The sequence below is a fragment of the Aspergillus aculeatinus genome, assembly GCF_003184765.1.
Source record: "Aspergillus aculeatinus CBS 121060 unplaced genomic scaffold BO66scaffold_74, whole genome shotgun sequence".
Lineage (NCBI taxonomy): Eukaryota > Fungi > Ascomycota > Eurotiomycetes > Eurotiales > Aspergillaceae > Aspergillus > Aspergillus aculeatinus.
The window spans coordinates 29,471-53,650 of NW_020291543.1; the positions used below are offsets into that span (position 1 = coordinate 29,471).

At 52.3% G+C, this 24,180-nt stretch overlaps 9 protein-coding genes across 9 annotated transcripts; 5 read left to right on the plus strand and 4 right to left on the minus strand.

The window, feature by feature from the left end:
* Window positions 1–588: 588 nt before the first annotated feature.
* Window positions 589–1,719, minus strand: BO66DRAFT_463537 (zinc-binding alcohol dehydrogenase family protein; the record flags this gene model as incomplete). The annotated part of the gene is made up of 1 exon (XM_025652409.1): window positions 589–1,719. A coding segment is annotated over one exon (1,131 nt), but the record flags the coding sequence as incomplete, so codon positions are not given.
* A 390-nt stretch (window positions 1,720–2,109) lies between these two features.
* BO66DRAFT_475557 (Zn(II)2Cys6 transcription factor domain-containing protein) lies at window positions 2,110–3,865 on the plus strand. The gene is made up of 3 exons (XM_025653247.1): window positions 2,110–2,225; window positions 2,289–2,552; window positions 2,697–3,865. The coding sequence occupies exons 1-3, from the start codon at window positions 2,157–2,159 to the stop codon at window positions 3,492–3,494; spliced, it is 1,131 nt and encodes a 376-aa protein (XP_025498562.1). The 5' UTR covers window positions 2,110–2,156; the 3' UTR covers window positions 3,495–3,865.
* A 347-nt stretch (window positions 3,866–4,212) lies between these two features.
* BO66DRAFT_415654 (DEAD/DEAH box helicase) lies at window positions 4,213–7,869 on the minus strand (the record flags this gene model as incomplete). Its single annotated transcript, XM_025649547.1, has 12 exons — window positions 4,213–4,236; window positions 4,329–4,427; window positions 4,585–4,735; window positions 4,824–5,009; window positions 5,097–5,952; window positions 6,042–6,220; window positions 6,294–6,324; window positions 6,391–6,511; window positions 6,563–6,635; window positions 6,690–6,800; window positions 6,904–7,532; window positions 7,594–7,869. The coding sequence occupies 12 exons, from the start codon at window positions 7,867–7,869 to the stop codon at window positions 4,213–4,215; spliced, it is 2,736 nt and encodes a 911-aa protein (XP_025498563.1).
* A 359-nt stretch (window positions 7,870–8,228) lies between these two features.
* On the plus strand, window positions 8,229–12,114 carry BO66DRAFT_384921 (NACHT domain protein; the record flags this gene model as incomplete). Its single annotated transcript, XM_025646112.1, has 6 exons — window positions 8,229–8,733; window positions 8,807–9,752; window positions 9,895–9,948; window positions 10,024–10,296; window positions 10,368–10,816; window positions 10,895–12,114. Exons 1-6 carry the CDS (start codon window positions 8,244–8,246, stop codon window positions 12,112–12,114), a joined length of 3,432 nt encoding a protein of 1,143 aa, XP_025498564.1. The 5' UTR covers window positions 8,229–8,243.
* Window positions 12,115–12,700: 586 nt separating this feature from the next.
* Window positions 12,701–13,853, minus strand: BO66DRAFT_231659 (uncharacterized protein). Its single transcript, XM_025642761.1, has 2 exons — window positions 13,201–13,853; window positions 12,701–13,092 (listed from the first exon to the last, which is right to left on the minus strand). Exons 1-2 carry the CDS (start codon window positions 13,727–13,729, stop codon window positions 12,767–12,769), a joined length of 855 nt encoding a protein of 284 aa, XP_025498565.1. The 5' UTR covers window positions 13,730–13,853; the 3' UTR covers window positions 12,701–12,766.
* A 124-nt stretch (window positions 13,854–13,977) lies between these two features.
* BO66DRAFT_415656 (uncharacterized protein) lies at window positions 13,978–16,256 on the minus strand (the record flags this gene model as incomplete). Its single annotated transcript, XM_025649548.1, has 3 exons — window positions 13,978–14,725; window positions 14,781–15,707; window positions 15,781–16,256. The coding sequence occupies 3 exons, from the start codon at window positions 16,254–16,256 to the stop codon at window positions 13,978–13,980; spliced, it is 2,151 nt and encodes a 716-aa protein (XP_025498566.1).
* A 1,982-nt stretch (window positions 16,257–18,238) lies between these two features.
* Window positions 18,239–19,191, plus strand: BO66DRAFT_360445 (uncharacterized protein). The gene is made up of 3 exons (XM_025645005.1): window positions 18,239–18,334; window positions 18,383–18,578; window positions 18,641–19,191. Exons 2-3 carry the CDS (start codon window positions 18,440–18,442, stop codon window positions 19,051–19,053), a joined length of 552 nt encoding a protein of 183 aa, XP_025498567.1. The 5' UTR covers window positions 18,239–18,334; window positions 18,383–18,439; the 3' UTR covers window positions 19,054–19,191.
* Window positions 19,192–19,462: 271 nt separating this feature from the next.
* Window positions 19,463–20,955, plus strand: BO66DRAFT_415658 (uncharacterized protein; the record flags this gene model as incomplete). Its single annotated transcript, XM_025649549.1, has 2 exons — window positions 19,463–19,649; window positions 19,925–20,955. The coding sequence occupies 2 exons, from the start codon at window positions 19,463–19,465 to the stop codon at window positions 20,953–20,955; spliced, it is 1,218 nt and encodes a 405-aa protein (XP_025498568.1).
* A 206-nt stretch (window positions 20,956–21,161) lies between these two features.
* On the plus strand, window positions 21,162–23,948 carry BO66DRAFT_231707 (glycoside hydrolase family 95 protein). Its single transcript, XM_025642762.1, has 3 exons — window positions 21,162–21,846; window positions 21,905–22,137; window positions 22,182–23,948. Exons 1-3 carry the CDS (start codon window positions 21,368–21,370, stop codon window positions 23,867–23,869), a joined length of 2,400 nt encoding a protein of 799 aa, XP_025498569.1. The 5' UTR covers window positions 21,162–21,367; the 3' UTR covers window positions 23,870–23,948.
* The last annotated feature ends 232 nt before the right edge of the window (window positions 23,949–24,180 follow it).

Below are 24,180 nucleotides of genomic sequence, written 5' to 3' on the forward strand. Positions count from 1 at the left end.
CAACTTTCCCCCTGTCTTTCCAACAGTCACTATCCAGAAAGTCACTCTGAGTCACTGTTTAATCAAAAAGCCATAGGGCTCTTCGGAGTGGATATTCCCAGTCACGGCTGGCTAGCACTCGGCCAGACATTACTGTTTCTCTAGATCAGACGAGGTTTTCTACCAGCTCGGGTTTTAGAATCTGTACATTGCACGGTCTACTAGGCATGAGTCGAAAGCAGGTCCAGGTTGCGCATACAGTGCGAAGAAGAGTCTGAAATTATACAGCCTAGGACCCTTTGCAACCACCCACTTAACAACCAGTCTTTCGACACGTAGCCCAACCTGGTCCACATTTCAGCGTTAGACCCAGAATGCATAGTGAGTGGAAAACAATGAGTGAAGCTTCAACACGGTTGATCAGAAAGAGCAATTATATCATGCCAAACTTTCTCAACTTTATGTGCCAGTGCCAATACAAAAGTGATTGCTGAAATAATGGCTCAGATGGGGCTACCTAGTTCGCCGACCTCTTTTTTTTTTTTTTTTTTTTTTCCTTTCTTTTTTGAAAACAAATTGTTCCACGACAAACCCGAGGCAGGAACAATATCAGTCATCCAAGAGTACAACCACCTTCTGCGCCGACACTCCCAACTTGTGAAAGTCCACTGCCCCTTGAATGTCGGCCAGACCCCTGCCATAAACGATCGGCTCGGGCGCTGGCCGAAACCGACCCTCGGCCAAAGCCTGCGGCAGGTACTGCTGGAAAACCATAGCCCCCACCCCATTGTGATATAGCGTGCTGGCAAAGATGTATTTGTACTTGATTCCTCGCATGCGGGATTTGTACCAGTACTTCGAATTTCCGACCATGAATGCGAGCGCCGTACGAGGAACCGTGAGATGCGCCGGAGGCGGCTGTGGCACTGGATAGGCAGCCATGGAGATGAATCGGGGCCCGGTGCATTGAGCGAGAATATCAAAACAGCAATCTGCTCCATTGGCCCCTACAGTCAGTGCTCCCGCCACAGTCTCGCCCTGACAGGCGGCAATCATGTCTGGTATGACCGTCTGGCTCCGGTAGTCGAACACCCGACTGGCGCCTAACTGTCTCACCAGCTCGAAGTTTTTGGGTGAGGCGGTTGCGAAAACTCGGTATCCTGCAGCCCGAGCGAGTTGAATTGCGCAGGTACCGACACTGCTAGCCCCGCCCCAAATGATGACAGTCTGGCCGGTGAGCTCAGGGCGAGCGCATGGGGGCTTGAGGTTGAGCTGGTCGGGTTCAAACAGTCCACATGCGGCGGTAGAGACTCCCAGGGGTAGCACTGCAGCTTGCTCATACGATAGTGGATCGGGAATGGGACAGGCCATATGTGCCGCGAGGATGACATAGAGTTGGAAGCCCCCTTGGGTGTGAGAATTGATCTCTTCGTCGGTGCCGCATGCTTTGCCGAAAGCACGGTCACCAACCCGGAATGTGGTGACATTCAGTCCGACCTCAACCACCTCTCCGGCTACATCAGTGCCCAAGATGGTCGGGTAAGATAGCCATTGGTACATCAGGGTGGTACCTTGGCCTTGGATAGTCCAATCGATGGGATTGATGGCCACGGCGTGAGTCCGTATAGCAATCTCCCCTTCCCGGGGTCGTGTGTAGGGAGCGGATCGGACTTCAAAGGGAGAAGCCTTGGAACGGACCAGCCAAGCTGCTTGGTTGGGTGGCATTTTGAAGGTGGAAGTTCAAGCGCGGATATATATCCCGATGGCGACCCGCAGTGTTGCAAGGTAGGCCAAAGTACAGTCAGTGGATTAATGTTAGGGGTCAAAAAGAAACTGACTGAACGAGCAGAGTGTCTGTACGACTACCCTTGGGGCTTGCACCTGCTCTTATACTCGATATAATCACAGACATAGTAGTTTCCACGTCATTAGATCATGGACCTGATCGATCCCGACAATGAAGCTGTATTGACCATCGAGCCAATCAAAACGGTCTGTAACCGAAAAGAGGTCTAGCGCCATCCGCCGCGCTTAAACCCGGAAAATCCGGCATCCGCCATGCATCCCCGCTTGGATCCAGAGCGATGCCCCGCGAGGCTGAGAACAACCTTGATGTCACTCATCTACAATCTCGTCTCTTCCCAACAACAGCTTTAACAAGATTGGGTCTTGGGGCCATGGGTCCAGCTCGTGCTAGACAGCGATCAAGATGGGGCTGTAAAAACTGCAAGCTTCGACGGGTGAAGGTGGGTGTCCCTTCTCTGCTGGACTGCAGTGGCTAATTTGCCGCCTATATGCTGGTATGGCAGTGCGACGAAATCAAACCCATGTGTCGGCAATGCCAGGCTTACGGTGTCTCCTGTAGTTTTAGCTTTACTCAGACTAAAACGCAGCCCCTACAACCCGTCATCGAGCATGTTTTTGCTCCGCCCTCGCCCTCGATTGGATTATCTTCTTGGCTTTGCCCGACCGATCGGCTGATGAACCAATTCCAACTACAAATCGCCCCGACCATGAGCTATGGCAAACGGCTGGATGTATATCAAACTCAGGTGGTCGAACTGGCACAGATGGTAGGCTCATCATTTTGATTCCCTTGCTCTTCCCTTCCGTCCTTCGTTTCTTTTCTCTTCTCTTCTTTTCTTTTTCCTTTTGCCTTTTTTAAAAGCAGGCAGTGATAAGTGATACTTTATCAATCACCCACTGATGCACCCCAGACACCATTCCTCAAGCATGCCATCACGACGGTAGCTTATATGTACCAGCGTCACACAACAACACCCTTCCGATTAACCCCCGACTGGGCGGAATTCTATCACTGGGATCGAGCCCTGTTTGGCTTCAATCGGAAACTGTCGCAGAGCCCTCAACCTGGTGACAAAGCCGCCTTGCTCAGCACGTCCATGCTGTTGTGGCTACTAGTCTTCTGCCACGTCGATGCGTCGAGTCCAGAAGAGGCTTGGCCGTTATCCCCGAATCTCGTCAGCGGTCCCACTTGGTTAAGGATTGCGCGAGGGAAAGACGAAGTCTGGCGCCAGATGCCCTCCGCTCCGCGAGACAGTATCTCAGCAGCTCTAGCACCGGTGGAAAACAATCCGATCATGAATCGGCCTGCTCCACCCCCGGCGCCTCTTCAAGGGGTTCCCGCCTCGTTTCTGCGGCTCTTTGATCTGGGCACGGGAAAACAGTCGTCGGACTCTGAAGCGGTATACCGTAGCGTCGCCGTCAACGTTGCGTGGGCGCTGTTCGGTGATCGACCTCCTTTGCTGACTATCCTGAGCTTCGTCACATTTCTCAGCACCATGTCGTCCAACTTCAAGCTGCTGTTGCTCGCGAAAGATCCTCGGGCATTGTTGTTACTGGCCTGCTGGTATGCGAAGATTAGGGGACTGGGAGTGTGGTGGATGACCCCACGCACAGTGCTGGAAGGGGAGTCAATTTGTAGGTATTTGGAGCAAGGCTATCCCGAAGATCCAGATCTACAGAAGATGATAGTATTTCTCTGGGCGCTTTGAGTCAAAGGACAACAACAAATAAGATCAAAAACAAAGACATACAACGGAAGGGACTCGCTGGTGGTCAGCTACCCAACTACTAAAGTCCTGGCGTGTGACTTATTTCCAGCTGAGCCGACGAAAAAGCCTTTTTCTACACCATGTGGTGGTATGTCCAATATTCTTTGACATCAGTAGTGTGGTAAAGGGAGCTGCAGGAATCCGAGTTCTTTAAGCGGTGAGTATGCAGCACCCAGACAGCTTGCTTGATATAGTAGCACACGGCCGTGAACACTTTTTGGAGGGCTAAATGGTGCATTTGTCGTGACATAGCCGGCAGACTTCGAAAGGATTCATATATTTGCACTTCACTGTGCTGAAGGAGAATTACGGGGGTCAATTTTAGTCGAAGACGCTTTTCTCATTCACATAACAAGATTTCGGTATAGAATTTCCATCCATTTGGTATCCTAAATCCCCAGGGCACTTACGCCGATTGCAGCTCGAGATAAATCTGGCAGGATAAGAGGAACCTTCAGGATCCATATACGCTCAAGATTTAATTTTTGGTACACCTCCCTTCAGACTTTGACATGCATGGAGGATGGCTGCAGCGTTCAGTAAACATGAATCATTAGCTGCCTTCAGAAGCACAATGACCAATTATTTTACAGTAAAAGCTGACTAATAATCAACTGTTGCGATGTACAAAAATACTTGCAGACCGGATATAAGTAACCTATTCCAGGTATTCGAGCAATGCCTAGCCATGAAATAATACATTAATCTCTTTGCTCGGAAGGTAGCACAGTAAGAGTGGTAAACCAAAGACAAGATGAGAAATGGAATACTCACTTTCCACCGTTCCTGCGTGGTATTCTTTGTACATCGGTCTGAAGGTGAAAGCACAATGTTGATCAAGCGAAGTTTATCCCGTTGAACCCATTGAACATACTGTTAAAAGAGAGTGAAGACTTGAATGTTAGTGTCAAATCTTCTCACATGCTGAAATGACTCGAAAATGAAGGCTTGGCACATGTAGACACAGGAAGAGGTTGGACGTTTGGGTAGCATCGGGGGGCGGGGTGAGAATATTGGCCACTTTTCTCACCGATTCGATCGACTCGCGCACTATGTACCTGACCACTTCCACATCACGTTTTTGCCCGATGCGGTGCACGCGATCAATGGCTTGCGCTTCGGCCATCGGGTTCCAGTGGGGCTCCACGATGTGAATTGAGTTCGCCACTGTGAGGTCAATCCTATTTTGAGAAAAAGATAGGAGCCAATGAGCAATCTGAGTGTGGGTTTGGTAGAGGGAGAAAAAAGAAAATATGTCCGAGAACAGACCCTTCACCCGCCGCTCCAATACTGGCAAGCATGATGTTGCATTCAGGATCGCTGCCAAACACTTCTAGCGCTTCTTTTCGTTGAAGTAGGGTAGATCGTCCATCGATTCGACAGAATGAGAGGCCCTTCCTATATAGGGCAGTAGCGATGAGGTCGAGCATCTTGGTCCAATGACTGAAGACGACACTGCTGGGTGAAAGACCATTTAGCAATCCTGCCCACGCCTGAGACTAGAAAATGGGAACATAAGGGGAGAATGCTTTCGTCTCCTACAATTTCATGGCAGCAGTGGTGCTATTGCCTAGGCCCCGACGTTGAGTGATATTGTGCAGTAGAGCCTTGACCTTAGCGGATGGTTTGTATTCCATGGCGAGAGTGTTGGTAACGCTCGTCCGCAACGGCGATGACGCCTTCGTAAACGGGCTGGGTTCAGGGGTAGCTTCGCATTTAGGGCACAGCGTCTTGCTTACGCCCGCTGCGCAAGCCTCGCAGATGCAGTGACCACAGCCCAATTCCTCCATCTGGGACCCATCGGAGCGGGATTCTGGGACAGACTGGATACATACCGCGCATTGTCTCGTCTCAGCTTCGAGTGCTTTCCAGGCGAAGGATGTGTCATCTCGTTCACGCCATACTTTAAGAGCCGCTTCCGGCAGCAGCGCCGCGCCGTGATTGCAAATCAACCGCAGCAGAGCGATGAGTACGAGAATCTGGGCCCCTCCTGTACTCGTCGGCGTGGCCTTCGCGGCCTGGAGATAGGAGAAGCGCTTGAAGAACTCATAGATTTCCCGATCCTCACGCTCCATCTGCACTCGCTCGATGCGCTCGCTCTTTCGGGGCAAGCAGAGAGTGGCCGTATAGTCCAGCTTTGTTCGTCGCAGGCACGTTGCACTTACCACCTTTTTCAAGAGGTCGAGGCTGTCTTTCCGCTTGCTCAAAACCGGACCTATGACCAAATCTTTGAAGGCATTGGCGGATTCGAAGGGAGGAACCCTGATAAAGCTTAGCAGCGCACCGTAATCCTCCAGGCGGTTTTGAATGGGCGTTCCCGTGAGACACCATCGGTATCGGGCGTGTAAAGAATGGACTGCATGGAAGGTCTTTGAGAATGGGTTTCGTATCCTATGGGCTATAGTTTGAAAAGACCAGAAGTAATGCAGGTCAATGGGAAAGCCCAACAACCACGGTCACGGGAGCCAGGTCTCTGGGGCTGCATACCTTCGTCGAGAATGACTCTTTCCCATCTGTGTTCGAGCAATGAATCTTTTTTTCCTTCCTCGGCTCTCAACGTATCATAGGTCATTAGAACAACGTCGTATGCGCCTAGCGTACTATGCCATTGGTGACGATCGCTGCCATGGTAGGTCATCCACTTGATTCGCTTCGGGCAGATATGGCTTAAAATAGTTATCTCAGGGTTTGTTCCATTTTCGAACGCAAGAGGGTCAAGAATCAGGGAAGGGACCGTACCGCGCGATTTGTGATTCCCATCCGTGTATTGCTGTTGTGAGTCAGCCATGCTTCTTGCGAGACTTCGGGCATTTTCTGAGCCCTGACTGTAGCATACTTGACTTGGGAGTAACGACCAGTGTTCCTCGTGGTATACTAGGTGGGGCAGCCTGTTCCCGCCGGTCCAGTGAGTGGCAAATGAGCGCAAGACTTGACAGTGTCTTCCCCAATCCCATTTCCTGTATGTAGTCAGAAGCATATCGGGCACAAAGAGCTAGGGGAGAAATTACATCTGCCAAAATCCCACCGCGGACAGAAACTGGACGTTCAAGTTCGAACAGCTTGGTAACAATATTCTGATATCTTTGGCAGTCAATGCCTTGATTATGGAAGCTGCATTGGGTTCCTATTTCTTACCGGAACTTGCCGTCAGGCCCCCTAAAGGGTAACCACATGGAGGGAAACTGTGCGCCCTCAAAGATCCCTTCCTCTTTCTCGATCATCATAACTAGGGCCTCAACTTGGTGCCTGTTGTGTTATATGTTAGCGATGATATAAGCTTATAGTGTGTCCAAAGAGAGAAAATGAGAATGAAGAGTAAAGAGAAGAAACGCGAAAAATGACATCAGACCTCTTCAAAGCTGTGGTAAGCCGGGGACTAGGTTCAATGTCTATTTTTATATCCCCTGGAGCGTTGGTAGTATTGAAAACCCGATAGATCGCGTTCTTCTCCTCATCATTCAGTACATCCGGCCCTGGCCTTTCACGGCCCACACAGCATGTCGAGATCGAGAGCTGATCGGGCGACGGCATAGTCTCACTACCCGGTGGGAGTAGGTACTGGGGATTCAGATATCGCACGCCGCACTTGATCTCGGATGCATGGGGATGTTGCAAAAACATGGCCTCCGCGGCTAGGAATTCTCCTACTCGCTCCTTTTCGGAAATCGAACCATAGAGGAGTATCCGAAGTGAGTAGAACCTGACGCCCGTCCTCATACTTGGGCTGCTAGCAGTTTTGCCTTTTGAGTGTTTCACCTTCTCATTATTGGCCTTTGGTGCTCGACCACAGATCGTCGCCTGCAGCGTGATGGCAAACCGGCTCAGCAGGAGCGGCAGCGGCTTGCAGACAAGAATAGCCACGTTCCTCTCCACCCCTTCCAAGTGGATTCGAACCAGGTCGCCCTGAAAGGATAAATTTGCCGCCGTACACATCTCTGGAAGGCGTCCGTCATCAGAGGCCGTCGCTCGCATAGTGAGCTTCGGAGGGTCTGTCAGCCAGCGGTTGTTAGGATATTCACAGCAGTCACGCGCCTCTTACCATTCCGAAACAAATATCAGTCAAATTTATCACTAGGCTCGAAGAAGCTGAGCGATCGGGGTCACTTCTGTCGTCTGATATTGCAGTCGTTGCTTCTGCTATTGGCGCGCTCGCGGCGCAACCCCGTGTATCGTTGCCGTCATCAGTATCATTTAGCGTCAGGTCAATGATCTCCTCGCATACAGTGGCTGTAGCCGCGTCTGATTGGCGTTTTGCTTTCTTGGTTTCTCTGTCCCCAGGTTGAAGTGCGCGGCTTCGCTTCCTAGAATGGATCATTGTGCTGCCTTGAGTCTCATGCTATAGCAGATACTATGTATCTCAGATGAGTGGGGAAGGGCAAAAGATCGATTCCAAAGCTGGTGTCATGACAACGACTTTATAGAGCGGTCCGGCGCAGCCGCGGCCATTTTTAGCGGCTTTTCAAAACAAGGTCGCGCATCACGAGTAGCTATTTCAGGAAAAGATCACTCTCCTCGTGCTTTGCTTAGCGTGTGGCGCAGTTGAGATACTAGAAAACGAACGGTGTCGCGCTAGCGAAGCGGTGTCTGTTAGTTTAGCTTCACTTAAAATTGCGCCCCTTTCCCCCCTTCAGATTCACCCTGCAATTTCTTCCAATCCACCCATCAGCCCCCAGGCAAGACACGGACATAATGGTGCAACAAGACCCGGCTTTGGAGGTCTTTCATCAAGCACAGCAATCGTTCCGCAACAGTCTGAAAGATCCTGACTTATACCGCGAAATCCTCGCCTCTAATTCTATCAGCGAAGTCTACAATGCCACAAGCAAGCTTCAAGAGGAGGCTGCGGGGAAGGGGGCGCTTCGCAATCTCGCTCGCATTCGGCCTTTTCTCGACCGCCTCTCTTCCTATAGCGGGGTTATCGAAGCCTTTCTCCAAGTGAAGCCCGAGCTGGCGCTTCTGTGGGGTCCGATCAAGCTGCTCTTGCTATGGTCCAGTCAGCTCTCCAGTGCCTTTGACCGAGTGGCGGACACAATGGTCAAGGTCGGCTATGCTCTCCCCCAGTTTGCCACTGTTCTAGGGGCTTTTGAATGGAGTGATGCCATCCGCGCCGCTCTAGCCCTGTTTTATGGGGATCTCCTCGATTTCTACCGAGTCAACCTTGACTTTTTCCGGAAGCGCCGTGAGTCAAATACTCAACTGACCAATACACCTTAATCCTACCATGCTAGGCTGACCCTCTTTTTCTATGTCAGGCTGGAAACAAGTGTTTGAGGCGATTTGGCCAAGCTACCAAAAAAAGCTGGACTCGGTAGTTGGCAACATCGAGTTGCATGCGAGCTTGTTAAGAGACGAGGTTACGCTTGTCGATGTCACAGAAGCCCAAAAGGCTCGCTTGAAGTCGCTTGAGCAGTTGGCGGCAATCCAGACTCTACAAGATCGGCATCGTTACACGGATCTCAAGGGGCGGATCGCACCAGCATCGTTCGACGAACGCCTAGACTGGATCCAAAACCGGTCCGTCCCAGGCTGTGCGAAGTGGCTCTTTCAGGATTCCTCTTTCAAACAGTGGGCAGATGATACGACACCCCCCACCAATCCATGGCTCTGGCTACAGGGCATGCCAGGGGCGGGCAAGTCCTACCTGTGCTCGGCCGCGGTGAGGCAGTTTCGCGACAAGAATCAGCGATGTCTTTTCGCGGTTATAAGCCACTGTGCAAACGATACCTCCACGGCCCTCAAGGTGCTACAGTCGATGCTTTTTCAGGCAGCCGACGAGGAGCCGGACCTGCAAGCCGTGCTTCTGGAAGCCAAAGAACGCGAACTGCGTGGGAGCACACTGCAGGTGACCGAGCTATTGAATGCCTTCCTTCGAACCGCCGACCAGACCCGGATCATCATTGATGGATTGGATGAGATAGAGGAGTACGAGCGACAGGTGCTGCTGGAGCGGTTGGAGGACCTCGTCAAGGGGTGTCCCGGAGTGCGCATCCTCATCGGCAGTCGTCCCGAAGGGGACATTTTCCGGAGACTCGATGGCAAGGCTATCACTATCAATGTCCATGATCGAAATGCAGGTAGCATCCAGCATTATATCAACCACCGCGCTCGTAGCTGGATCAATGGCCTGGAATGTCTCCCCACCATGGAGACTGAGATTGGCGTTCTGTTGTCGCCGCTGGCAGCCAAGGCAAAAGGTCAGTTAAGTCTGGTGGTTGCCATTCCAATTGAGTTCCTCCTCTATCGGTGTATCATGGCGCTAATTGGAAGTTGAGGGGAGGCCATGTCTAGGCATGTTTTTATATGCACGAATCGTGTTGGACAACTTACAGAGCATTACCAGGATGGACGATATTCGCCGGGAGCTCAGAGCTCTGCCCGAAGATCTCAATACGGCGTGAGTGATAGCTCATTTCATCGAGTTGTTTAAGTAATATGGGGCCTGTCACATTCTAAACCCGTGCGTGCCCAGATATCACCGCATCCTCCAAAGAATCAACGACTTGAGTCACCGAAAGCGAGATCAATGTAGGAAGATCCTGGGCTGGCTCGGTACTGCGCCCATTCCTTTGACCACTCGGGAAATGGAACAGGCTTTGTCAGTAGAGGTTGATGATGTCGAAAGAACATCCCGTGATCAAAGTAGTTCACAAGACTTCTTGAGTGTCGACTTTGTTCAACTCTGCGGTCCAATAATCGAGGTTGCAGATGAAAAGCTCCAGTTTGTTCATTTCACGGCCGTGGTGTAAGTCTGGAGCCGGAGAAGTCCGCGTTCATTAGGTGAGATAGGACATGTTCACTGACAATCCGTGGCAGATACATTTTCAGTGAGAGAGTTCCCTTCTTCATAAATCAGGCCATTGCGAGGCGCAATCTTCTCGATTGTTTGCTGGCATATCTCATGTCAGGGATCGTTGATCTTGAGGTAGAGGAGGAGGTGATTCAAGAGCAGATTCTGCGGGGTCGATTCCGGCTTTTTGACTATGCAAATTTTTACTGGCCAGTCTTACTATCTAGCACTCTACCCTCAGACTGGAAGGACGCTGGTGTTAAGGTAAATGACCCGCTCGTTGGCCGACTCGATAAAGTATCGCAGCGACTTGAGAATCCGGAAAACTTCCAAAACCAAATCTGGGGTCGTGTTGAACGTGTATTTTCAGAAGCAAACACAGAAATTGTGGCGTATCGGCGAGCGCGTAATTTTGCAGGGGATGCAAGAGCGTTTTACTCCTGCGAGAAACGATGGGACTGGAATCGGAAGAATGGTAAGCCATAAAGGCTTTTTGGCTGTTTGCAAATGCCTTATGCTCAAGCATTGTCAACTGAAATTCGATCCCAAACAGGCGCGTCGTGGGTCAACAAGGATCCTCTAGTTACTTCTCAGATGTGGCTACGGCTGCAGAGACAGCATGAGGCCCTACTCGCCAAGTCCGAATGCCGACAAGACATGGAACGGAACTATGGTTCGCAACTCTTTCGATGCACTTACCTTTTCTGCAAGCGGAGCCTGCGCGGGTTTGCCACGACCGACGAGCGCGATCAACATGTTCAGAATCATGACCGGCCATGGAAATGTTTCGTCCCAAGCTGCGATTTTTCCACCATCGGCTTTCACACCACTATGAGACGTGATCAACACTGGAAACAGTATCATGTTCTCTCCGCACTGGAGACACACGGCTCAGAAGCAGCAGGAGACAACGACGCCACTTTCGACGCTCTCGATGAAGAAGAGGCCCAGCCCCTGCTCTTTGTTTTAATTAGTGAGGGACAGGTTGACCGTGTGCGGCATCTGATCTCCTCCCCAGCTGGCAAGAAGCTCAAGTCGGAAGTCCTTGCGCATGCCAGGCTGATGGCAGCCGAGCAGGGGTCGCTTGCCCTGACCGAGCTCTTAGCCCCTGCCAGCGAAGAAAGGGGCGCCGTACCAATAAAGATTCGGATCGCCGCTGTCACCAGCGACCAAGACGATTTCGGCGCATGGGCGTTGGAGAGCCTTAAAGTCGATGACTTGCCATCCATGATGTCAGCGGTTCTGAAAACGAGGTCGGAAGGCATTTTCGGACAATGGGAACAGATGATTCTCACAATGATAGAGAACCCAGATCTTGATCCCAAGTTAAGACTGCATTGGTGGGAGTGGACCCTCTTTCGGCAGTCCTTGTTCACAGAAATTCAAGGCAACGAGCTAAAGGAAGCCAGGGTCAAACGCCTCCTCAGCCGCTTGGGGCCATACCTCCCGGTAAATTTTTTAGGCACTCTCCTCGTGCGCGTTGCCCGATCAAGCTGCTCAGTTGCCCTGGGAGAACAGCTATTGCAGGTGGCAGCGAAGATCAATCACCACGCTGCCAACGGCCAGACTGCGTTGTATATAGCTTCGAGAAAGACCTCCGTGGCGGCTGCTTTCTTCATGAAGTTTCTGATCCTCAGGGGCGCTGAGACCTCGATTTATCTCAATGGCGAGATTGTCAAGCTCTGCGAAGGGAAGGGCGCTCTTGAACTGGCTCAAAAGGTGGGGTACACGTGGCAAGAGCTGAGAGCGCAAGTCGGGAAAGAAGATGTTTAGCCCGTGACAGCTGATCCATTCTAGACTATAGTAGGCTAGTCCTATTGATGATAAGGGTGAATATAGAAGGGTAAAGGTTCTTGTTTTCAGACAAACACCTATCATCCGACAGGTAAACCTGATCTGCGTAGAATGATCACTATCCGCGGCGAATGGCCATGTTCCGGAATGGGTCTGCTTCTGTCCCAGGCGGTGAAGCCAGCCAGTGCTTGTACTCCGTAATATAAGTAGACAATATCGGGGACTACATGCCAAAACCGGATATTTTTCATTTTAAAGATAATTAGTATCGGGGGAGCTCGTTTCAACAAGTGTGCCTTTTGACAAGCTTGTTCTCCTCCTCGTACCAGGTCAGCCATCGGCCTCGTACTAACCGCCAAGCTTTGTTTTATAACCGCTCAAGGTATTCTGCATCTTGTAGCACGACGGGCAGAGTTACTTCGGTCGCTTTTGTTTCGGGTAGTGATGCTGTGTGGCAAAATGGACTGATCTTTGTTCCCGGTGACCATGGATGGCCATGATAGCAAGGACAAACCATGATTCCATTACTCTGCCTGTGGAAAAAAGTCAAGCATGACGGAAGCGCCTGACTGCGGACCCTAGAATAGACATGCGATGAATTGTGCCTACCAGGAACCATGGATCTCCCTGGTCATGCTCCACCAGTACGCTGAGGAGCACTTGACCCGACCCGGTTTACCGCTCTACTTGCCGCAAGTGTACCATGACATCCTTCTGCTTTACGAACCAATGATTGACAGTGTTTATCCCCTGCGATACCGGCTTGATATCCTATCGTCTCGCGAGTTCCGCGATGACTTTGGTAATCTCCAGAATTGAGATGTTGTTTGCAATACACGGGCGTGTCCCAGCTCCGAAGGGGGGGGAATACTGCTCCATTTGCTTGAGCCGCTCCTTGTCCATGTGGGTGGGATCCCAGCGCTCGGGTCGAAATACGGTCGCGCCTGTCCCATACACCTGCGGATTGTAATGAGCGACCCAGCTGTTAATGCCGACTATCAATTTCATCGCGTATTCATTTTGCATGATTCGGAATGTTGGACCGGACCTTAGGTAGCGACTCACCTTCTCTGGGAAGAATATCCCGGCCACTGTGGTTTCTGGCCGGCAAAACCCCGCCACTAGGGCAGCCCGGTTGCTGCATGCAGGCGGAGACGTTCCTTGATGGTCCATCGCAGGTACTGCATCTTCCGTGCTCAGTCAAAGGTGATCGGAGTGTTGCTTCCCTGACTTCTCGCCAAAGCTTCAGGTATACATCCGGTTCTAGTCCGAGTAGAAGACATCCCAAAATACCTTGACATCGTTCACAGGGATCAAAATCCAAGTTATCATCAATCTCGCTATCACGAAACCCCACAGCCACGTGGCCTTGTGTGTCCACGGTCAACTCTTCTAAGACTTGATTGTCTACCACGTGATGCTGGCGGCCGAGGACGACAGTCGCAGCAGTATCGCCCATGCCTTCGGCGTGGGCCATGCTCCTCCATTTCAATACCTGCACAGCAGAGACACCACCTTGGTTGCTGTTCCAATTTCTCATTTTGACCAAGGCACACCAGGTGTGGGAGCAAGGGGAAGCGAGGAGGGAAACCATCACCTGGAAGCCGAGTAGTAGGTTTGCGGGAGGAGCGTGTTCATCAGTCACACATACGAGACATCGGACCCAGGGGTCGAGGGAATCCAGTCTTTCTATTTTCTCATGGATATGACACCGTCGGGTCGGCAGGAAGAGCTGAGGGACTGGAATAAGCCAATTCCAGTCATCTAGACGGTAGGTTTTAGGGTTTGACTTCTCGAATGGGCCAAGAAGAGAGATTCCAAAAGATGCACAATTTAGATCATTCAAGTATATAGACGGGACATGGAGGGGATAGCCACTGCATGTGATGTAAAGGTACAATGACCATGGGTGGCGTTCTGGGGATGACTGACCTCCCCCCACATGACCGGTTGGAAAGCAGCGCTCTCATCTTCGGGCGGGGGATGACAAGCAGCACTGATGACGGCACTGCAATGCGCCGCCAACGGCATGGGAGACTTGAAGCGACGCGCACCCAGCAGCAGCAGTGCGCACAACGCCACCCCGAGGAGGATGATAGTCATTAGAATTGCCATCGGGGAAAAGCCACATCCATCCGGGGAGTCATCGTAATCGACCTCCCCAAACACGTTGTACACATTCCAGTCGACGGAGTAGAAGCTTTCGGTGAGGAGCCAATGCAGGGCGGCAGACATGACAAACAACGGGACGCTGTATCGGATCGGCAAGGAGAGGTAGTAGGAGGATCGTTGGTGGACCCGGGGCCAAGAAACGCGGAGAGGCTTGCGCTGCGTCGCATAGTCGTTGTACTCGGCCGTGACCAGCATGCACGATAGCAGGTTCTTGCTGACGAAGTACAAGATGGAAAACACCAGTTGGGGGGAGTTGGTCAGGAGAGCCAGGGCCAGGATGTTGCTGGTGCCGAAATATAGCCCGGTTTCGTAGTTCGGACTCCCAAATCCCAGGTACCACTGGTCTTCCAGAGACCATTCTGCTTCGGTGACGAGGGCGTGATACAGCCAGCTGGGCACGCCGATACAGGCGGAGAACCTGGGGAGATTATGTTAGGGTCTAAATCCAAGTCATTGGGTCGGGAAAGACTGACAGGAAGAGAGCAAGCACCCATCGTTTCCAACTCGCAGCTTGGAACCAGAACTTCCGACCGGACAACTTCCTGGGACGATGTCCCTCCAACACCCCTTCACTTGGGGAGGTGGAGCTATTCGTGGAGATGTTCACCAAAGCGATGTCCATCGTTCTCTGCGACCGCAGGGAACACAGCCAGCGCCGAAAGATACTCCCACTACTAGGTGCGAGTTCCCAGGGGTCAGGACCATGGGTCATATCTTCCCGCGACATGAGACAACGGTCCTGGGTAGTGAGATCAGGCTGGTTGAGGAACGAGGCGACGGCGTCGCCCACTCGCAGTAAGATCCCTGGACGGTTCGTTCGAGCGGCCAAGAACATACATACAACCTTGACGATATTGCTGACAATCACTGCAAGGGCGATCGACGGGCTGAAAAGCAGCTCACATCGTTGGACTGCACGCTTGGCCATGCAGTGGGAAATCGGGATTTGGGGGAACCCATCAGGGTTCTCGTATGCGATGGCAGACGAGTAGAGATTCCAGCTGAGCCCCTGCGCTGTCCACGTATTGTTCGCTATCGCGGCTTCAGCGACCGCAGTCCCTTCGTCATTCGCGTAGTCGTAAATGGAGGTATAGCCGTCCATCATCGCGCTAAAGCTGCTTTGATTCTGGAAAAATCGTCGGTCGGCCACAAAGATCAGGGTGGACTGTTGCGTGTTATATTGCACATCGTAGCTGTCGAGACACTCTTCGTTGGTCATGTTGGTGAAAGTCCCATTGAAGATCTCGGTGCGAATCGCCTCAGGGGTGCTCCCCACTGCCGCATAGAAGCTGGCCGAATGGTTCGCCTGGACCAGCGACTCGGTCGGAGACAGATCGTCCGGGATCAAGACCATGGCATAGTTGTAGGTTACGATCGAGGCGTACACCACGGAGTTGTAGCTGTATAGACGCAGGTTAGTGCGGGATACGAAAAAGCGTGGTTAGGAATAGGGCACGGGCATTATTGACACACAGCATATGGATGGGGGTTGAGCTGAGAAGAAGCAACAGCCACAGGACTTTCCGCTTAGGGTTCATGATGCGGAAATTGCGCCAGCTCACCACTCCAATATCCAGCCAGCGGCGCTGCTTGTGTTCCTGGTCCACATCTTCGCGGGTGGGGGCTCCCACGCACTGCATGGCATGGCTGCTGGCCGCTAGTAGGGCAGTGGAAAAGAGGTTGATGATGATGTGGATGGCGGTCGCCCAGTGACTGGTTCGATTACAGTGACCGTGGTACAGTCGGAGTCGCGAGAAGCTGTGCGCGGTGGTTCGTTTGGAATAGCCGATTCCCATCGCGATAAGGATAAAGATAAAATTCACACTTGCAATCGCCGTGGCAATGTAAGCACAGAGCAAAGCACCTTGCATCCATTCTTGACCCGGTGGGCGCTGAACTCGCGTCGATATCCCACCTCGATTTCTCCTCTGTCCGGTTATACGCTGCATAGAAAACGAGCGAGATGGACTCCAGGTTGGATAACTTGAACCAGCCACAGACGACCAATTCCGAATTTGGGAGTCTCCCAGATCGGCAGTCTGGACAGACGGACTCTTTTGTCCTCCCCACCGCGCCCCAATAGTCATGATTCCCTATGAGGCCATCAAATCTGACATGACCGACCACCTATTGTGTGGGGTAGAGACAAAACCTGGAGACCATCAGGGAGACCATCTGGCTCGAGGGGAGATTTGAACGATTTCTCCCCTCCACTTTTGCTGGTGGGCCACTTTTCCCGTCCTAACTTGTTTAGCGCCAAGTCGGTCGATGCTAAGAATATCGCCGCGTTGCCTAGGTACCGGTGATTGGTGGAGCCCTCAAATCCCGTCACTTCTGCTCCACTTGCAGCTGAGAGCCTGGGACTCTATTCGAGGATGGGCTCGCCCAGGCACAGCTTGGAACTTACAATGCCAAGACCCCTCTGTCTGGGCTTGTTCTTTGATCGCGTTCCCATTGGCAGTTGTCCTCGCTCCGTCCGACTTCAGTAGGTGCGTCCGCGGGCCCGGGGTTGAGTCTCGCCTGCCCAAACTATCTGCTCAGTCGCTCAACTGACCGGATACATAAGTGTTTTCCTAAGATATCTCGGACTTCTATATATACCTATTCAACCTGGTCAGGTCTCTACTTCTCGACCATCTGCCAGTAACCCGTCGGCGTTCCTGGGTGATCCGGCCACGTGATCCAAGGCGACTCACTAGGCTTGTTTACACGCAGAGAACTTAGCTAATTTGACCAACCATCTGACCACCCAGAATCAGGATATCATTCGATATCATCCATTCCTGAGCTTTATCATAATGCCCCCCTTATTTCGGTTGGGTGTTGTGGGCTTCCTCCGAGAACAAGATATATATTCCCTTCCGTATAGTGTTAGGCCATAGCGCATCAAGATGGATGATCGTTGCAAGGCACACCGCGCGCTGATCTGACGTAGTGCTACTTAGGCATACCTCTTCAGAGAGATTTACTGATTATATTCTTCACAATGACTGTTAACCTAGGATGAAGTTTAAGTAAGGCGACAGTCAGGCCATTTCCGCTGCAACGGGACGATCAGGCCGATAAGACATGGCCGGGCGATAAAAGCCGAGGCTGTGGCCCTGTCTCTCCGTCAGGAGTCCCGTTCGTGTACAGGAGGTTCTCTGAAGAAGTCATTGCAATGGAAGCGATCTTGGAAGTTCGTCTTGAGGTAAGACGTGGTGACATGGATGAATTGCAGACTGCTTGGTGCTAGCTCAAGATTGCATGGGATGAGGTAAGCCGGCTCTAGAGCACGCAATTCCCGCCTACGCTGAGTACAGTACCTTCCCCAAGGATCCGGGCAAAGATCGCCCCTGGTTTCCATGTCCACGAAGTAGGAGCCCAGCACGCACAGATGTATAGCACACCATTCACGATCACTTTTGGTCTTTCTTTCTACGGCGGACACGAAAAGAGGATGCGTCGGTCGCAAATCGAAGGCTTAGCATTTTCAAGTTGCAGCATTGCAGAAGCGAATTTCGGGAGGGCGACCGAGGGCGGGCAAATAAGCTTAATCTGCCCTGAAATTCAGCCAAGCACCTCATCCGAGACTTTCTTAGGCGATCGGTATCGGCCGACAGCTCCAATGCGATGTATACATTGCACACGTATTGGGCCGGAAGACCACATTAGCGAATCCGTTCTCATCCCTAGACCCCCAAGTGTCAATCGACTTGATTCACTACCAAGGATAGATCGTCTGTTCATCTCTCGTCATTGCAGTTACGAATGATGTGCTAAACCGCAACATGGGACGTGAAGTCTTCATACCGGTACTGGTGGCTACATATACTTGAAGTAGCCGCAGGTGGTCGTTGCCCAAGCCATACCAACACAACGATCGAAATCACCCACCTTGCTGTGGACATCAGTCACTATGTCTGTTACCGACTCAATCGACCACATCACCACCGAAGCCAAGGGAACCTCATCGGCAGTGGACATAGAGCAACAAGGCTCCCACCATCTGGACGAGTCCCAGCCAGTGAAGTCTCTAGGCGCCGGAGTAGGTCACGCCCGTCATCCAAAAGCTATGGTTCTAACCATCGTGCAGTCGGCTCTCGCCTTGGGCGCATTCGGCACGACATTGACGACGCTGTCGTTGAGCCTGATGGAATGGCGTGGAGTGACCACGACCAACGTCTTTGTTGCCAACTTCTTCTTTATTGCGGCCTTTGGCCTGGTGGTAACGGCCCAGTGGGAACTCTCCATCGGGAATGGATTTGCCTACACTGTGTTTAGTGCATTTGGTGAGTATCATCCCAACCGGGCCGGACCCACCACAAGTGCAATATATACTAATTAAGCGAAGGACTCTTCTATGCAGGGTATGGAGCCATCCTGACTCCGGCTTTCGGAATTGAGCAAGCATATGGCGGCGATACTGTGCAGTACAACAATGCGCTAGGGTTCTTCATGATTCTTTGGACGGTCTTCGTGTTTACCTTCCTCATTGCTTCCTTACCCAGCAATCTCGCCTATATTGCCGTGTTCTTCCTGGTGGACCTGGGGTTCTTGACCGTGGCTGCCAGCTACTTTGCCGAGGCGGACGGACACCATGCGGCTGCAATTGCGCTGAAGAAGACCGGAGGCGCGTCGTGCTTTGTGGCCGGATTAGTCGGGTGGTATATTGTGTTGCATTTACTGTTGCAAGACTCGATTGTGGACTTGTATTTGGGAGATACGTCACGCTACTTTGGTCGGAAGAAGAGGAAGATGAACTAGTGGTGTGAATCCTGTCTAGTAGGGGTAGGATTCTTTGTACTGTACCAATAATCACCCCAGAACGAGCAGGTTCTGGGTTCCTGCCTGCATGCCTCAGGCACTAAGCACTATTCCCCTTTGGGCGGCACGTGCGGGGGGGCCGCGGCGTGTGCTTATCGCCGACCGGGGAGATTGTGATTGTTGTTTCTGAGTCCTCCTCTCCTACTCCGTCCGGCTGATGCTTTTCTGTCAGCCTGAGCATTCCTCCCCCTCTTCTCCTTGCAGAGGCCACCAATTTGGCGAAATGAAAAACGTTCGCATCACTTCTCTTCCCTCTGATCGCTCACTCGCATCCAAAGGTGAGTGTTCCTGCTTTCTGGATTGTTCCAGCCCATCCACTGCTGAACTCTTCGTCCTGACACGAGCACGAATGCCGCAGACTGTCGCCTTTGCACCAAGCGGCGCATCCGATGCGACCGCACTCTCCCTCACTGTCACAAGTGCACCTCCCGCAATCTCTCCTGTCCCGGCTTCGACGCCTTTCAGCTTAAATGGACCCAGACGATTACCCATAAGCCTAGTTCTTCCATCAAAGACACCAGCACAACAGCGGAAAGGTTATCAGATGAGCTGGCGGTCGCAATCCGCCCCGAGGCCGATGCGAAGTCATCGCAGGATGCTCTCTGGCGCGCCCCGTCTCCAACCGGTGATCATATTCTCGTACAACACCACTCGTCGACGGCCTTCTGCGACAAACTGCTCCACTACTTTCACGTTATCGTGGTTCCTCGTTTGACTTGGCTGGATAGTGTGGATAACCCGTGGAGGAAGGCCATTCTTCCACTTACCTGTCGCTCCGCCTCTCTCCGACTGTCGCTCCTTAGCCTTGCAGCCGCTCACCTGTCAGTTACATCCGCCCCTGGCAGCGCACAGGCACTTGTGGCACAGAGAGCCTACCCTGTTCTAAGAAACTGCACTCTCCAGGCTCTGAATCAAGCCATCACCCGCGAAGTCAGTCACCATCCTCGGAAGGATACCGTGGCCGGAGGCGGCGGGTGTTCCGCCCTCACAATCATCCTTGCCACGGCAGTCGCCCTCTGCTACGAAGAGATGTTAATCCCAGAGTCCACAAATTGGAATGTGCACCTGCAAGCGTGCCGTGCGATGATAGAATGGAACCAGTCGCGAAACAGTGGCCGGCAGTCCAACGATGCTTTGTCGAGATTCGTTGTCAAAGAGGTGGAAGATTTCGAGATCTTCAAGAATCTCGTGTCTTTCTCGACGCAGCAACCCAGAACCAAATGCCCCCTGCAGTCAAGGCCCGAAGACCGTCTCTGGGCCTTTACGATTCTGATTAGTGAAATTACCGCAGTGGAGCGTTCCAACTATGAGCTCCATGGCGAGGGGTACGGGCTTGGCGAGCACGAGATGGGCATGTGGCGAGAAAGAGTGGAACAAGCTTACAGGCAGGTCTGTGTCACTGCGGCTTCTGCTTCGCGGCATGATGAGGCCACCCGCATCCACTTCAATGCTATGGTGAAAGCTCATTACTATGCTATTCTAATTTATGTTGAACAAGCCCTGGCGCCACGCGGACATGCAGAGTGGGCCATCACTCTCCACCTGTCCATCCTGTTCCAAGACCTTCAAGGCCTCGTGAAAGACACCTCGCATGTATTCTCGCATGTACTGTTCTTCCCCCTATTCATTGTGGGTACCGAATGTTGGGGCGATGAGCACAGACAAAGCACAATCCAGAGAGCCTTCGTGGAGCTAATCGCCGCGACGGGCGCATGGTGTAACCACACTGTGCTGCAGTTCTTACGGGCCCTCTGGGCTCGACCGGACTACTGGGGTATGGGGCAATGGATCAGGTATGCTCGGGAGAATGAGAGCGAGATCGGCCCGTTCATGCTTTTCTGAGCGAGCTGCAGCCCCTCAAACCAGACTCATGTGACAGGGTCAACATCCCTGAGCCCACAATCAACACAGCATGAGCAGACGTGGGCCTGGTGTGGTAGCACATAGATCGGGGCAAGTGCTGCAGGGACAGCATATCCGTGCATCAGGACACGCCGCCCCCGCCGATCGCACCGGATGGGGTTGTCCCGATTCAGCCTAAATTGCACAAACCCTGCATGTTTCAGTATGTCGAATCTCCAGGAGTACTGCGGGGTTACGTTAGTCCACCTACCGCAACTCGACATTCTCTCCGGGTAGCTGCGAGAATACGGGCTCACCTTGATGGTATATAAATGATTGATTGGATGTTTCGAAGACCGATGCGATGGCCGCAGCGCTTTGACCTCAATTTGGATCGACAAGAGCTCACAGCATGTCCTGTGGAGCACTCCTACTTCTTTCGCTTGCATGCGCTCATGTGAGTGCTGCCCTCGATGGCAGCAGATACATGTGGTTCACCCAACCCGGCCGATGGCCTACCTTTGAAGAAGGGATGCCGATTGGCAATGGTCGAATCGGAGCGACAATCTATGGTGGCGGAGCAGAGGTCGTCGGCATCAATGAGAACTCCATCTGGACGGGGCCCTTTCAGGATCGGACACCACTCAATGCGACGGAAATCGAGCCTGTTGTTCGGGAGCTTCTGCTGAATGGCAACATTACTGAAGGTAACGTCTTGACCATGGCCCAGATGATCCCAACCAACAACTCGCCGCGGGCTTACAGCTACTTTGGCAACGTCAATCTGGACTTCGGCCATCCTGATGTGGACATGTCAAATTATCTCCGTTGGCTTGACACGAAGGAAGGAATTGCCGGGGTAAGCTACAGTATAAACGGGGTGAACTATACGTAAGCTTTTCAACAAGAGGTGCTTCATGCAACTTGTCACTGATACCTGACTTCGCAGCCGAGAGTATGTCGCCAGCTACCCGCAAGGTGTTCTGGTGGCGCGATTTAAGGCCAGCCGACGGGGAGCACTGAACATCAACGCCACAATGACCCGGATCAAGGATATCAAGTCGCTTTCGGCCAATGTGGCCAAAGGCAACAATACCCTTACTCTAATCGGCACCAGTGGACAATCCGAGAGTGAGGATCCAATTGAATGGACGGGCGAAGCTCGCTTCAAATCCGATACAGGTACGTTCATTCTGACAGGCACATACCGTTGCTAACATTTGCAGGAATGTTCAACGTATCCGGTTCCTCTCTACTCATACACAATGCAACAACCCTGGAGATGTATTTCGACGTGGAAACCAACTTCAGATATACATCACGAGATGCGCGAGAGAAGGAGATGCGCAAGAAGATAAACAATGCTTACACGCTTGGGTATGACGCTGTGAGAGCAGCAGCTGTTGCTGATACCAAATCACTCTTGGACCGGGTTACACTTGACTTGGGCACGTCGCCAAATGGGTGGGCGAGTCTTCCTACCGACCAGCGCATCAGCATTGCCCGCAATACATCTGCCGACGTACAACTGACTGTGCTAATATTCAACTTTGGTCGACACCTACTCGTTGCTTCATCGCGCAGTACAGACAATGCGACATCGCTTCCAGCGAACCTACAGGGTATCTGGAATAACTCCACATCAGCTCCGTGGGGAGGCAAATACACCATCAACATCAACATTGAGATGAACTATTGGCCCGCCGGACCGACCAATTTGATTGAGACGCAGGAACCTTTGTTTGATTTGATGGCAGTTGCCGATGCTCGTGGACAGGCGTTGGCCAAACGCATGTATGGCTGTCCTGGCACCGTGTTCCATCACAACCTGGATCTGTGGGGAGACCCTGCGCCAACGGACAACTACACTGCGTCCACCATGTGGCCGATGGGGGCTGCGTGGCTGGCGTGGCACATGATGGACCACTATCGCTTCACCGGGGATACAACATTCCTCGGCGAAGTGGCATATCCGTTCTTCGTCAAAGTTGCTGCGTTCTACGAGTGCTACACCTTTCCCTACCAGGGCTACCAAGTCACGGGGCCATCTCTATCGCCGGAGAATAACTTCTATGTTCCTGCTGATGAGACTGTCGCTGGCGCGGCGCAGAGCGTCGACGTAGCCCCCGCCATGGACAACCAGCTGATGACCGAGGTGTTTCGAAGCCTTTTAGATGCAGCCTCGATCTTAGGGATAAACGGCACAGCAGTGCAAACGGCCAAAGCATTTTTGCCCCTCATCCAGCCCCCGTTGATCGGCTCGTTAGGACAGATCCTGGAGTGGCGCAAGGAGTACAAAGAAAAGGCCATCGGGCAGAAGCACCTTTCACCCCTGTGGGCTCTGATGCCCGGTCGGCAATTCAGCCCGCTGTTGAACAGCACCCTTGGGACTGCGGCCGAAGTGCTCCTGGACCGACGTGTTTCCCACCGGTCTGGGACAACCGGCTGGTCTCGGACCTGGCTGATCAATCAGTATGCCCGGGTATTTCGCGGTGATGACGCGTGGGAGCAACTGACCCAATGGTTTGCGGTATACCCCACTCCCTATAACTTGTACAACACCAATGAAGGCCCGGTCGGCCCATACCAGTTCCAGATTGACGGCAACTTTGGGTTCGTGAGTGGCGTCACGGAGATGCTATTGCAGAGCCATGCTGGGATCACTCATCTGCTGCCGGCTTTGCCATCTGCCTTACCCAAGGGATCAGTGGCGGGGTTGGTGGCCAGGGGCAACTTTGTAGTTGACATCCAGTGGGAGGCGGGGAAGTTGGTTCATGCGAATATCACCTCGCGTGCTGGTGGGGAGTTGCAGCTGCGGTGTATGAATGGCTCCTCGGTTGCGATTAACGGGCAGGGTTACACGGGGCCAGTCAGGACGAAGGTTGGGGAGACGTATGTTGTCACACCGGTCTGATACACGCGATGTTTGCTACCAGACAATCAGGACTGGGTGCCCCGAACTTAGTTGAACAGCTAATGGCATCGCACCATGTAAATGGAACCTTTGCTGTGTTTTGCATAGATTTTAAATCTTCATCGACGGGTGTCCACCATTTATACTCCGCGGAGACCTATGACCAAGTCAAGAACTGTGCAATGTTTCGGCCTGATATATGGTTACTGAGTTGACATGAAATGAGATGGACTACCGTGGACTCAATCCGAGCCAGAGACCTATCGGCAAAGGTGGCATGTTCTCTACTCTCCAATGTAGTGCCTCTTATC